The 13,100-nt window shown below is 46.1% G+C and overlaps 1 protein-coding gene across 1 annotated transcript; it reads left to right on the plus strand.

Annotated features, from left to right (window-relative positions):
• The first annotated feature begins 9 nt into the window (after nt 1-9).
• On the plus strand, nt 10-12,283 carry st3gal2 (ST3 beta-galactoside alpha-2,3-sialyltransferase 2). The gene is made up of 6 exons (XM_042110508.1): nt 10-525; nt 3,109-3,302; nt 6,101-6,280; nt 7,855-7,900; nt 8,270-8,389; nt 8,498-12,283. Exons 1-6 carry the CDS (start codon nt 10-12, stop codon nt 8,669-8,671), a joined length of 1,230 nt encoding a protein of 409 aa, XP_041966442.1. The 3' UTR covers nt 8,672-12,283.
• Nucleotides 12,284-13,100: the final 817 nt, after the last annotated feature.

Consider the following 13,100-nt stretch of genomic DNA (forward strand, 5'->3'; position numbering starts at 1 on the left):
GGGGGGCGCATGTCGCCAGGGGGGGAGGGCAGGGGCTCTGGCTGGGGGTCCAGCTGGGGCTGGGGAGCATGGGTGCGGGCGGCACAGAGACCCGGGGACCTGCGCCCGCTCCTCGGGAGCGTGGGCGCTAGCGGTGGCGGCGGCGCTGGGGAGAGGAGCGGCCGCATGGCGGGCAGTGGCCTCCGCTGCTCGCTGCGCGTCTGGGTGCTGCTGGCCACCCTGGGCCTCCTCTTCCTCACCTCGCTGCTATTCTCACTGTCGCTGCGCGGGGGTGCCGCTGCACTGCCCTACCTGGACGCTCAGGGCTGGGAGGAGGCCCGCCGGGTCAAGCTCGTGCCAAACTACGCGGGCGCGCACCGACCCGGCCCGTTGGACAGCGCCCAGCAGAAGACCTGCGCCTGCCCGCGCTGCGTGGCCGACCCGGGCGTCTCCGACTGGTTCGATGAGAACTACGACCCCGACATCTCGCCCGTGTGGACGCGGGACAACATCCAGCTGCCCTCAGACGTCTACTACTGGTGGGTGGTAAGTCACCCAGCCACGGGGCTGTTTTGTCTTCTAAGTGCTTTGTTTTAGAGTAGTAGGCATAGAGTAGTACAGAGCTCTATGGTATGTCTCATTGCATTTTAAAGGTTTTAAAGGAGTAGTCTTTAAATTGTATAGGATTTTATGGAGTAGTATGTTATGCGTGGAGTAGTTTACAGCTGTACGCATCCGTGCTTTGTACAGATAATGTGATCAGTGTCCTGTCTTGAAACTGCTGTGTTGGGGGGTAGTAGCCCAGGCTTTCTATTCAGATGCATTGTAAAGGTTTAATGTCGTCTATCTTAGCTCCCCTCCCCTCCCGCCCCGTTCTCTCGCAGGGTTAGTGGGTTTTTCAGGAAGTGCTGAGTCCGCTGGTTCCCAGTGAGGTTGGGGAGGGGGGAGGGGGGTAGACCAGAGGCTGGGTCATTTCTGAAGAGGACATGAGTAATGTCTGAACATGAAAAAGCATCAGCCCACAGCTCACATAGCTCCTCGTTATAGGCAAGAAAACACAGCTGCCTCTGGTCAGCAGTCACTCTGGAAAACATGAGCAACACAGATTACATCATTAGAGGTAGTCAAGTTTGAGTGCGGACTTCCGCTTCGTCGCCAGAAGTGAACTTTGTTCGGCTGTGTTGTGTTCTTTTTTACGTAACACTCGTGGCTGTTCCGTCCGTCCTTGGGTTAACCCTCCTCACTGAAAGAGAGACGATCGGCTGATGCACAAAACTGCAAACTCAGACGGTCCTCACGGGCAGACCGTTGCCAAGCAAGTAAATAATGCATAGTAAATGTGTGAGGGGGGGAGGATGAAAGATGCAATGCAAGGCGCGTGGGGGAGAGAGAAGGAGAAGGAGAACCCTAGAGATGTCAAAACAGAGGTCAGGTCTTAGTCCTGACAAACTCTTGAAAGCGTGTTGTGATCTCGGCAGTGTCCTCCTCACTGGCCGGCGGGCCCCGGCGCGCACCGAGGGGACCTCTTGCATCAGCTTTCCCCGTGTGCTCCCCCCGCTGCTTAGAGACGTGTGTGTGTGTAAGTGTGTGTGTGTGTGTGTGTGTGTGTGTGTGTGTGTGTGTGTGTGTGTGTGTGTAAGTGTGTGTGTGTGTGTGTGTGTGTGTGTGTGTAAGTGTGTGTGTGTGTGTGTGTGTGTGTGTGTGTGTGTGTGTGTGTGTGTGTGTGTGCCACTGGTTCTGGCGTCATTGTCAGGGAGGAGCACACAAGGCAGCAGGAGCAGAGCGAGAGTGGGGCCCCGGTGCCAGACGCAACATCTGCCAAGAATTAGTGGCCCCTGCAGAGAGCTAGTGGGCAGAGCCAGAAGCTGGCATCTGAGAAAGAGCGAGGGAGAGAGAGGGAGAGAGAGCGGGAGGGAGGGAGAGAGGAAGGGAAGAGGTAGGAGAGAGGGGAATGAGAGCAGGGGGGAGAGTGAAAAAGGAGTGGGAGTGGGATAGAGAGATGGAGCAGGAGAGTGGGAGAGGGAGGAGGGACAGAGGAAAAGAGAAATAGTGAAGGAAGAGAAATGAGAGATGGAGAGGGGGAGACAGAGGGGAAAAGAGAGGAAGGGAGAGAGAGATATAGAAGGGGAGAAAGATAAAGTAATAGAGAGAGAAATAGAGGGGCGTCACAGAGAAGGAGAAAGAGAAGAAGAGAGAGGGGGTGACACAGAAAAGGAAAGAGAGGAAGGGAGAGGTGGGGGCAGGGAGGGGTGGGGTGGGAAGGGAGATGAAAGGAAGGGATTGCCAGTGGGAGCTGGAGTGGAATTGTAATGCAGACTCTGGCTTGTTTTATTGTGTGTGTGTGTGTGTGTGTGTGTGGTGTGTGTGTGCGTGTGCGTGTGTGTGTGTGTGTGTGCGTGGGTACGTGTGTGTGTGTGTGTGTGTGGTGTGTGTGTGCGTGTGTGCGTGCGTGGGTACGTGTGTGTGTGTGAGAGAGTGTGTGTGTGTGTTGGGGGGGGGGGGGGTTATGACACTTGTGTCATGTGTGAGTTTGTTTGTTTCTTTGTTTATATGTTGAGGGCAGGTGTTTTGTTACTGTGAAATATGACAGAGGTGTACTCTGCCACCATCTCTTAGTACTCTCTCTCTCTCTTTCTCTCTCGCCCACTCTCTCACCCGCACTCTGCCACCTCTTAATCTTTCGTTCTCCTCCCTCCTTCCCTTTCTGCCATCTCTCAATGTCTTTATCTCTTCCTCCACATTTTTTCTCTCCCTCTTTTTTCTGCCATAGTCTCTTTCCCCTCTTTCTATCTCTCTGTTCCTCTATCTCTCTTCCTCTATTGAGTGAGGGTGGGGAGGATGGACAAGTAGTTTATATGAAGTAGTCTTTATTATTATTAGTTTATATGAAGTGAGATCTAATATAATGCCCAGGATGTTATCATTTCTAATTTGTTACAATGGGACGGTAATATCCTGGGTTGAAGATTGATTCAATAAATGGGTGTTAAACCTCTTTTTCTTCCTCTCTCTCTCTCTCTCTCTCTCTCTCCATGATTTCTTATCCTTTCTTTCTCTCCCTATCTCTCTATCTCTCTCTCTCTTTCTTTCTTCCTCCCTCTCTTATTATCTCTCTCTCTCTCCCCTCAGATGCTGCAGCCTCAGTTTAAGCCCCACAGCATTCAGCAGGTGTTGCTGCGACTCTTCCAGGTGATCCCTGGCCGCTCCCCCTACGGTTCCTGGGACCCAGGCCGCTGCCTGCGCTGCGCCGTGGTGGGGAATTCTGGGAACCTGCGCGGAGCCGGCTATGGGCCGCTCATCGACAAACACAACTACATCATGAGGTACCAGACGAGACGAAGCAGGGCAGGGGCAGTAAGGGAACGTAGAGGGAAGGGGAAAGTAAACAAGCTCTGATTAAAGGGGCAGTCTGCGTATTCAGCCAGTGTACTGGGTTTAAATTGTGCACCGCACCTTTAGAGAAGAACAGAGGGGAAAGGAGAGATAGAAAGAAAGGGAGACGTGTACTGAACCGGAGAAAAGCAAATGGCTCCGTCACGGTCCTGTGATGTGGACGGATATGTTTGGGTTTTTTCCTTCAATCTGATTGATTGCTCTCTGTGGAACTTGTTCCCCACGCTTTTGATGTGCAAAGACGCGAGTGAAAAGCAGAGAGAGAGAGAGAGAGAGAGAGAGAGAGAGAGAGAGAGAGAGAGAGAGAGAGAGAGAGAGGTGTGAATGTGATGAGAAAGCTAAGAAGGCTCAGTCAGGCTCTGTTGAGTCAGACGAGAGAGAGAGAGAGAGAGAGAGAGAGAAGCAGCTCTAATGTCCTCCCCAAGAGACATGCTGGGGTGTTAAAGACTTCCTGCTCTGGTGGAGAAATCGAAAGCAGGGCACAGGGGCATGAAAGATGACAAAAGAACGAGGGAGAGAAAGGGCGGAGTGGAGGTGTGTCTGCAGCAGTGCTGCCATTGATCTGTCTCCCTCTCTCTCTCTCACCACCCCCCTCTCTTTCTCTCTCCATCTCCCCCTCTCCCCTTCTCTCCCCATCTTCCTCTCTCTCTCTTTCTTTCCATCTCCCTCTCTATCTCCATCTATCTTTCTCTCTTTGACAGTTACCTTTTGAAACTTAAAAGTCAAAAAGTCACTACTTTCCATCTCTCACTCTCTTTCTCTCTCTACCTCATTTCATTCTTGTCTTTTAAAAAATATGATAATATTACTTTTTTAAAATTCAAACTATTTTCTAGTTTAGCCATGCCAAGTGCCCTCTTGGCACTATTGTAAATGAGGGTGAGTTTTACTGGGGCTTCTAATAAAGGCTCTAATGAGATGGCCCCCTGTACAACCAACCAGTAGGCCAGCTCTCTCTCTCCCTGTGCCCCCTCAGCAGCGCTACGGTGTCTGCTGGCCCGTTGATGGCCGCTGGTCTCATTGACCCAGGTGGGAGCCACACATGGGTTAGCTGCACAGATGAGGGTGATGAAGGTAAATGGCTCTGGCTACCTAGGAGGGCAATCAGACTCAATTTGTATGCAAATTGTAGCTTAGCTGCCCGATCTGTTTGTCTTTTTTTCAACCTCCGTCATAGCCATTAGTTCCTTGATTAATCCATTCTTCTGAGCCAACTTATTATTACCAAGTCTTATTGGTAATTAATCTCTCTCTCTCTCTCATCCTTTAAGGGTGTATTGTTACAAATGTATTTCAATTATGTTTTTTGATGAATAGTAGCTCTTTGTTGTTCTATTGATATTTTATAATGAATAGTTACATAACCGTTCTGCTGTGTTGACACTGAGCCATACTGAGTGAAACCCCAGGGCGTTTCATAAAGCAGACGGAGTGAACACAAGGATGTTTAATCTGTGACTGAGTTGCCTCAATCTCCGTAGTAAAGGTTAACATTTCTATATGTCTGATCGGGAGACACTGAGTGATTAAATGTCCCCTTGGCTCCTCCTCATTAAGAGGCTTTGTATCTTAAGAAGATCAAAACATATAGATTAGGAGCGTAATGCACTAAAACCTGAGATCAGTGAAATCCGGCAGCCCAAATTCTACTTAGTAGCACCATAAACCCCCTCGAAACAAAAACACAAACATGTCCAACAACGCACACAAACACATACTCACACTTATCTCCCATCCCCTAATATTCATTTATTCATGATAAATGCCACGGAACCACCATGGGAACAGCAACCATGCATAAGCGATGCTAACCAATGCTTTCTGCATGCCTACTTGCCTAACGAACACAGAGGCATGCACAAACTGAGATGCTGTTTTGGAGGAGAGAAGGAGGGAGGGAGGGTAGGAGTGAGGGAGGGAAGGGAAGAAGGGTATGGAGAATTGAGAAGAGGTACAGAGAAAAAGACAGGATGAGATGGAGGAGGGAAAGGAAGAATTGAACAGAGGAGAGGGAGGAGAGAGAAGGGGAAGAGGGAGAGTGTGTTTTGGGTTTAATGAGAAAGAGACAGTGAGGGGGCGAGTAAATAGCTGCAATGAAACTCATCACACTCACAAACATGGCCACTCTTTTCTGTCCTCGCTTTCTCATCTCACCTCTCCTCCCCTCTCTTTCTTTTCATGTCCTCCTCTCTTTTCTTTTCCTCTCCTCCCCTCTCCTTTCTTTTCCTATCCTCTTTTCTCTTCTTCTCCCCTCTCCTCTTTCTTTTCATATCCTACTCTCTTTTCTTCTCCTCTCCTCTCCTTTCTTTTCCTATCCACTCTTCTCTCCTCTCCTCCCCTCTCCTCTTTCTTTTCCTATTGTCCTCTCTTCTCTTCCCTCTCCTCTTTCTTTTCCTATCCTCCTCTCTTCTATTCTCTTCCCCTCTCCACTTTCTTTTCCTATCCTCCCTTTCTTCTCAGACCTGTGTGTCCATATCCTTGTTATTGCTCGTCTATTGTGTTTGTCCTCAGTCACTCGGGCAGACCTGTCAGGTGGCCTGTGGCTCTCTATAGGGGTTTTGTTCAATGTCTTTAGAGCCTGACCTTCAATAATGTGTGTGTGTGTGTTTGTGTGTCGGTGTGTGTGTCGGTGTGTGCATTGTGCGGTGTGTGTGTGTGTGTGTGTGTATATGTGTGTGTTTGTTTGTGCCTGACTGTATGTATCTGTTTTTAATAAACTCTTGTCCAGGATAAACCTGGCTCCCACCGTGGGCTTTGAGGAGGACGTGGGCAGCCGCACCACCCACCATTTCATGTACCCGGAGAGTGCCAAGAACCTGGCGGCCAACGTGAGCTTCGTCCTAGTGCCCTTCAAGACGCTGGACCTGCTTTGGATCACCAGCGCTCTCTCCACTGGGCAGATCCGCTTGTGAGTCCCTATCGATCGTACCATCCAGTATCAGACACACACACACACACACACTGAGACACACACACACACGCACGTACACCCACATACACACAGCTGCCAAGGGCCACTTTTCACGCTGCCACTCAGTGCTGCTTGCTGGCGGTTGAACGGAGCAACAGATCTTGCTCGCAGCGTGACATCGGAAGAAACATCAATACACAAAACACAGCCTTTCTTGTCATGTCTAGCTAATCTCCTTCCTCCCTGCCTCTTACAGTCTCCCTCTCTCTCTTTCTCTCTCTCTTGCCATCCCTCTCTCTCTCTTTCTCTCTCTCTTGCCATCCCTCTCTCTTTCTCTCTCTCTCTTCCTGTCTCGCAGTCTGAGTAGGCAGCTCTGAGAGAGGTGCTTCACAGAGCTCAAATGCAGACATGTCAGAAAGCTGCCATTTTAAAATGCGTGGCACCCACACGCTCAATTCACAGGTTCAAAGTGACCTGCTGTTCTCATCTCTTCTCTCACACACTCTCTTTATATCAGTCTGCCTCTCTCTCTTTCTTTCTTTCTTTCTTTCTTTCTTTCTTTCTTTCTTTCTCTCTCTCTCTCTCTCTCTCTGTCTATGGTCCAGGTCTGAACACTTGATCAAAATGTTTATTCTGTTGGAAAGCAGGATTGAGACGGAGTGGAATAGAGCCAGTATCATCTCCAGCTCCCCTTTTATGGATTTACATGAACCTTTCTCTTTTCTGCTTTCCCTCTCTCTCTGTCTCTTTCTTTCACACACATACACACACACACACGTGATGTGTGTGTGGTTAAATGTTCTCCCACACACACACTGAATTGATTGATGCTGAATTACAGTTTAACTGTGTTTGTTTTGTTTTTGTGGGTGTTCTGATGTTCTTATACAAACACTTTCACCAAACTATTAACACCATATATCAATGTGTTGACAGTATTTAAGAGTTTGTTTTTGTTTAACAAACTCATGTATTGACTGTGCCCATCTATTGCCCATATATTGGCCAACTGCACGCACATCTTGCTGGATTTGGCAAGAAGAAGGTGAAAGGCGATGGCATGAAGAACACAATCAGCATTCTTTATAGACAGACACGCTGATGTGGTGTTTTTCTGACATATGACTAGGATGATATGCACGTGAAATCTGTCTATAAAAACATATAAAACCCTCTTAAATGTTTTTTCCATCATCAGCTTCAGTTTATGGGGTAGTGTCCATGCCAGTGTGACCAAGCATTAAACTGCTTTCATGTGGATAAGCACTGTGGATAATGATGGATGAGGAAAGGTTACTATGGTCAACTGCTGGAAAGTTGCAGCAGTTGATATTTCTGTCACTATTACTTAGTGATTTCCTTTTTCACTGGTTATCGAATAAAGCTTAAACTCCCTCTCTCTCTCGAAAAATTCAGTACGCTTTATTGGCATGACTAAAGTTAGTATAGACATCATATTGCCAAAGCAATATGATGTCTATATAACACAATAAAATAAAATCAAGAAAAGGAAAATAACTCTCTCTCTCTCTCTCTCTCTCTCTCTATTTCTCTCTGTGTCTCCCTTGCAGTACCTATGCTCCTGTGAAACAGTTTCTGCGAGTGGACAAAGACAAGGTATATTACTCTCTTTTTGATCTCTGTCATGCTGCTGCCTCCAGGTTGTTCTGTGTTCATATTTTTCTGTTTATCACATTATCAGTGGCAGCATCCAGGCTTTTACTGATAACTGAAGAACAGGTCAACAAATAGCAGCTGTTATATGTGTCTATAGGGATCAACTATTTCTTTCTCTCTCTTTCTCTCTAGGCATAAGGCCTTTCCTTCTTTTTTCTTTAGTCCATCTAAGGAGTTGGCAGGTTGCATGTTTGATGTTGACATGCATTATTTATATTACTGCACATGCTGGAGTACTCGTCCCTCTCTCATCCCTCCCTCTCTCATCCCTCTCCTTCACCCCCCCCGCCCACCGGCCACCAACTCCAGGTTCAAATCTTCAACCCGGCGTTCTTCAAGTACATCCATGACCGCTGGACGCGCCACCACGGCCGCTACCCTTCCACGGGCATGCTGGTCCTGTTCTTCGCTCTGCACGTGTGTGATGAGGTGGGTGAGGGGCCATCTGACAGGACAGTTCAGTACAGTCGGGGAAAGTCCGAGGGAAGCGAGTGGGAATGGCTAACAGCAATGTTTACCGTTGTCTGACCTGTGCAGGTGAATGTATTTGGCTTCGGCGCCGACAGCCGAGGAAACTGGCACCACTACTGGGAGCAGAACCGCTATTCCGGAGAGTTCCGCAAGACGGGGGTCCACGACGCCGACTACGAGGCCCAGATCATTGATTCTCTGGCCAAGGCCGGCAAGATCACCGTCTTTCCTGGGAAATGAGGACCAAAGGGGTCGGAGACGAAGAGAGGGGATGAACTGAGGGAAGTCTACCCACCTACTCGCACACTTATCTGCTACCACTCACCAGACTGTTGCTTCATCCACCAGACTGTGTCTTGATGAGTTGATGTTATGTGCTTTGGGACAGAGAGCTCCTCGTAACCGTTGAATCAGGAATAAGTGACTCATCTGTCCTGCCCTCTGCATACAGACAGTAGACTACTCTCTCTTGATTACTGGTGGTTTTTTCGGCTTACTTAGACTCTCAAGAAGACATGGACCAGACTGTGGAGATCCCACTCCTTTTTTGACCACTTCCAGTTCTGTGGACGTTAATCACAATAGGGACAAAGAAGGAGGAACGCCACCGCCACCACCAACTCCACGCCTCTCCCGTTGAGCCCTGATCAGTTGGCGGGGCGATGAGGGGAGCATGACCGATCGTGCGCCTTAGAATCTCAAACCACCACTGAGTTGCTAGGATGGCAGTTAGCGATTAGCACTATGCTGCCACTGCTACCTCTGGCTCCAGCAGCTGCAGTTAGGACTCTTGCTCCTCTGATTACTGATGGTCAGCCAAGAGGAGCCAGTGAAATCAAGTTTACATGCCCTTATACTGAGACAGTTTTTCCCCACAAACTAGTTTATTTTTATTTTCTTTTTTTGTCTTTTTTGTGTTCTGTCATAGACGATCATAAATGACACTACTCTGCTTACAGGGATATTATTAGCTTGACCAGTGATTTTTAGTGGTTCGGCATTTTTCTTCTACTTCTACTTCTACGGGACTGACTAATTATCCAGCTGAAATCAGTGAAGGGGAGAAGATGGCAGAGCTCTTATGAGACTTCACCTTCACGCACCTGCGAAAACAATTCTAACACACAAACCACTCGCTCGCATACGCTCACTAAATGTCGTCGCACAGCACATAAGGGTGCTCTTATGAGTATCAGCTGCAGTGTCTACTATCATAGAAACAAAACTGCGTTGGTGAGCGCCTATGCTTGAGTGCACAGAACAAGCCGCAGCGTACAGACACTCAAAATAACAAAATAAGTATCAACCTGTGTGCTGCCACCTGCTGCCTATAGTACGAAACGACACCTCTGGCTTTGTCTGAGCCGTGTTGTCTGTAGCTGACAAATCTGATGTTGGATACTGTTAAAGTGAGATGACGTCCATAAATCCTAAATAAATGCCGTTACAAAAGCCACAAAACCATATATCAGCTTAGGTAATGGGGAAGCCATGTGGTTTGATCATAGCAGCTCCAGGTGCCATGATTCTCAACCTGTGATTATTATTTGTCTGTATTTTTTGTTGTTTGCTGTTATTATTAAGATTACTGAAATGTTTTTTGCACATTAGTCCTACTAGGATAGATGACAAGACAATGGTCCGGCAATGTTATTCTCGGATCAGACGGAATCCAAACACACAATATTTGAGTACTTATAGGAGTTATTAAAACAGTGTACCAGCCATGTGTTAAGATACTAACCTATTGAAAATGTCAAGTGCATGTATGGCCTCGAGGTTTTAATGGTAAAAGATCTGCTCACGGCCAAAGCATAAGTGGTATTTTAGTTGTTTATGGTGTTATCATTATGTGTACAATGATTTATTTTTGGGTTGAATCTAAGAACAAAGAATGTGAAAGAGGGAGAGATAACTGATCATCTTTTATTTTTCTAGGCCCTATCAAACTCTTCAAACTATTCAGGTTCAGCATTAATCCCTTTTGTCATATTGAAATGAACACATATCAGTTAACTATAGCTATGTGAGCACCTGTGTGCACACATATCCATACGCTTGCGTGCCTTGTTCTAGCCCTTTGTTAACAGCAGCCCCTTCCTCAACGAGTCTTGAACTCACCCCCCATTCAAGTTGGAGTTCAACTGAGCCATACAAAAACACAAGCATGCTCTCTCTGTGCGGTCCCATTAGTAGAATCTCTACTCCACTGTTTATTGGTTCATGTAAGGGTCCATTATCAGCAAGGGGAAAAACATCCATATGAGGCCATTTGAGGTGCAGTCTGGCCTCAAACGGCGATAGTCATCCACTCTCATACGCACTGACCTTTAGAGGGCTTCACAGACCACTATGAAGGACAAAACCACAGCCTTTCCCTCGCTCTTTAGTCCATCCCCACCTTTTGGATATAGCATCCCCTCTCATCTTGGCCTAGCCGAGTGCCTTGTCTCCACTTGTCGGCCTGGGTGACACTTGTCTAGTCTGTTACAGATCAGCACTAGAACCAGCTCTGATATCTGTGTATCTATTACACACACACACACACACACTCCAGACATGTTCCCTCACATACTGGGAGAGACTGAAGAAAAAGTGACCCACAAGCAAAGGAATGTCAACACTTTGGCTTCATATACCGGTAATATAAAAAACAGTTATATTGACACCATAGTTAGTAACTATCTGTGGACTCGTCTCAAGTGTAAAACATTGTGTTGCCATGGTGAGGCTTACCTGTTGCTTGCGAGCAGAAATGCTGTTGGTGTTGGTGACCGAGGGGCTCAGGTACTCTTTGACTGAAGATCATTTCCCCTTCTATACATTTACAAACCAGACAGGTTAATAGTCCTGTTGAAGACTGTGAAATGCATGATCCTGCTTCCCCAAAATTAGATCATGACTGGACATGCACATCAGATATGAAAAGGCAGTAATTTTACTAATGGCTTTTGCGGTTAATCCTATAACAGAACAAAACGTTTTCATGGACTGATCCTATTTTGGTACCAGCACATATTTTGATTTGGGGAATATTCTATCATTCACTAAAAAGTAAATCAGCACATCCACAAAAATAAGATTCTTAACCTTTTTCTTGTTATTCATATTCTTATGCTCTGATCCTTTATCTAATAGTTTTATGGTCACACACACACATATCTTTAATTGGCCAGTTACGTTTGGGAATCACTTACTTGTGCCTGTCTTCTTCAGACGAAGGAGCCCTTCAGTCAGAATAGGAACAAACACGTAGTGAAATGATGAGAAGCCTCTAACAGGGTCTTTTGATTATCCTTTCATCTCCATCTGTCCACGCCATTGGGGTCCAAATGGACATCCTCTAAACAAGAGGACTATTCCACATGATGGCATCCACCGACAACACAGACTGTACATATCCTCCCACTCATCGTTAATGATGATGTTATTACTGCTCTTAACCATAGTCCTCATTAGTGCTCTAGTGACTTATGTCAGTGCTCTCACCATCCCTCTCTTCAAAACCTCAGATCTCCATCGCGGTGTGATTAAGGACTGTTTTTATCTTATGCTATTGTACAAAAATAAAAGCAAAATGGAAACATTCATGATTCTTTTTTTATGTTGGTTGCAGGTTAATAGAGATGTAAACACAATGATGCATTTAAATGCATACATTTAAATTTAACTGCTTTGATTAATTATGTTGTATATATTTTGTTGCTTTATCATTAGTTTCTCAGTTTTATTAATAGTCTTTTTAATCAATGGACAAAAGCATCTACCAAATAATTTATCTACAACCCCATTTGAAAAAAAGTTGGGACACTGTTTAAATGTGAATAAAGCCCGAATGGAATGATTTGCAAATCTTGTAAACTCATATTTATTTGAGAATAATGCAAAGACATGCATAGCAATTGTTGAAATTGAGAAATGTTATTGCTTTTTGGGAAAATATATGTTCATTTTGAATTGGACGCCAGCATATACTGTAGGGCATGTTTACCACTATGATGCTTCAACTCAAGTTTTGAGAATTAAATGTTACGCCATTGTTGCCCAATATATGATTTCAGCTGCTCAACAGTCTGGGGTCTTCTTACGTAATTGTGTTTTTCGCTCTGGTGCACCCACTGTGACCGGTCTACAGGAAGGCCTTTAGTACCTAGCCTGTGGCAACATGTGAATGTAGTTGGCCTTGTTCTTCTGAAATATTCAAGGTCTTTCCTGAAAAAGACTACATTATACATAATACTGTATATAAAGCTGTATATATCATACATCATTACTTGTGCCTTTCCAGTTAGGTAAACTGCCCATGCCAGGCACTAATGCACCCCCCATATAGTCATAGATACTTGCTTTTGAATTGTACATTATTAAGTTGAATAGTCCCTTTCCTCCATGATCACCATAAGTTTATACAATGATTTTTACAGGAACAGCTGTTTTCAATGCATTCCCATCTGAGGACCCGAACATCACAGACATCCAATTCTGTTTTTCAACCCTGTCCCTTGTGTACAAAGATTTCTCTGGGTTCTCATTGTTATATGATTATTTTATTTGTCTACACGTCTGAGTGATGAATGCCTCACATCTTTACTTCTGAGGGACTCGGACTCTGCTTTTATACCCAATCCTGGTGCCAGTTCACTTGATTAGTTGTGAAATGTTTCCTATT

Source organism: Alosa sapidissima, chromosome 11 (assembly GCF_018492685.1).
Source record: "Alosa sapidissima isolate fAloSap1 chromosome 11, fAloSap1.pri, whole genome shotgun sequence".
Taxonomy (NCBI): Eukaryota; Metazoa; Chordata; class Actinopteri; order Clupeiformes; family Clupeidae; genus Alosa; species Alosa sapidissima.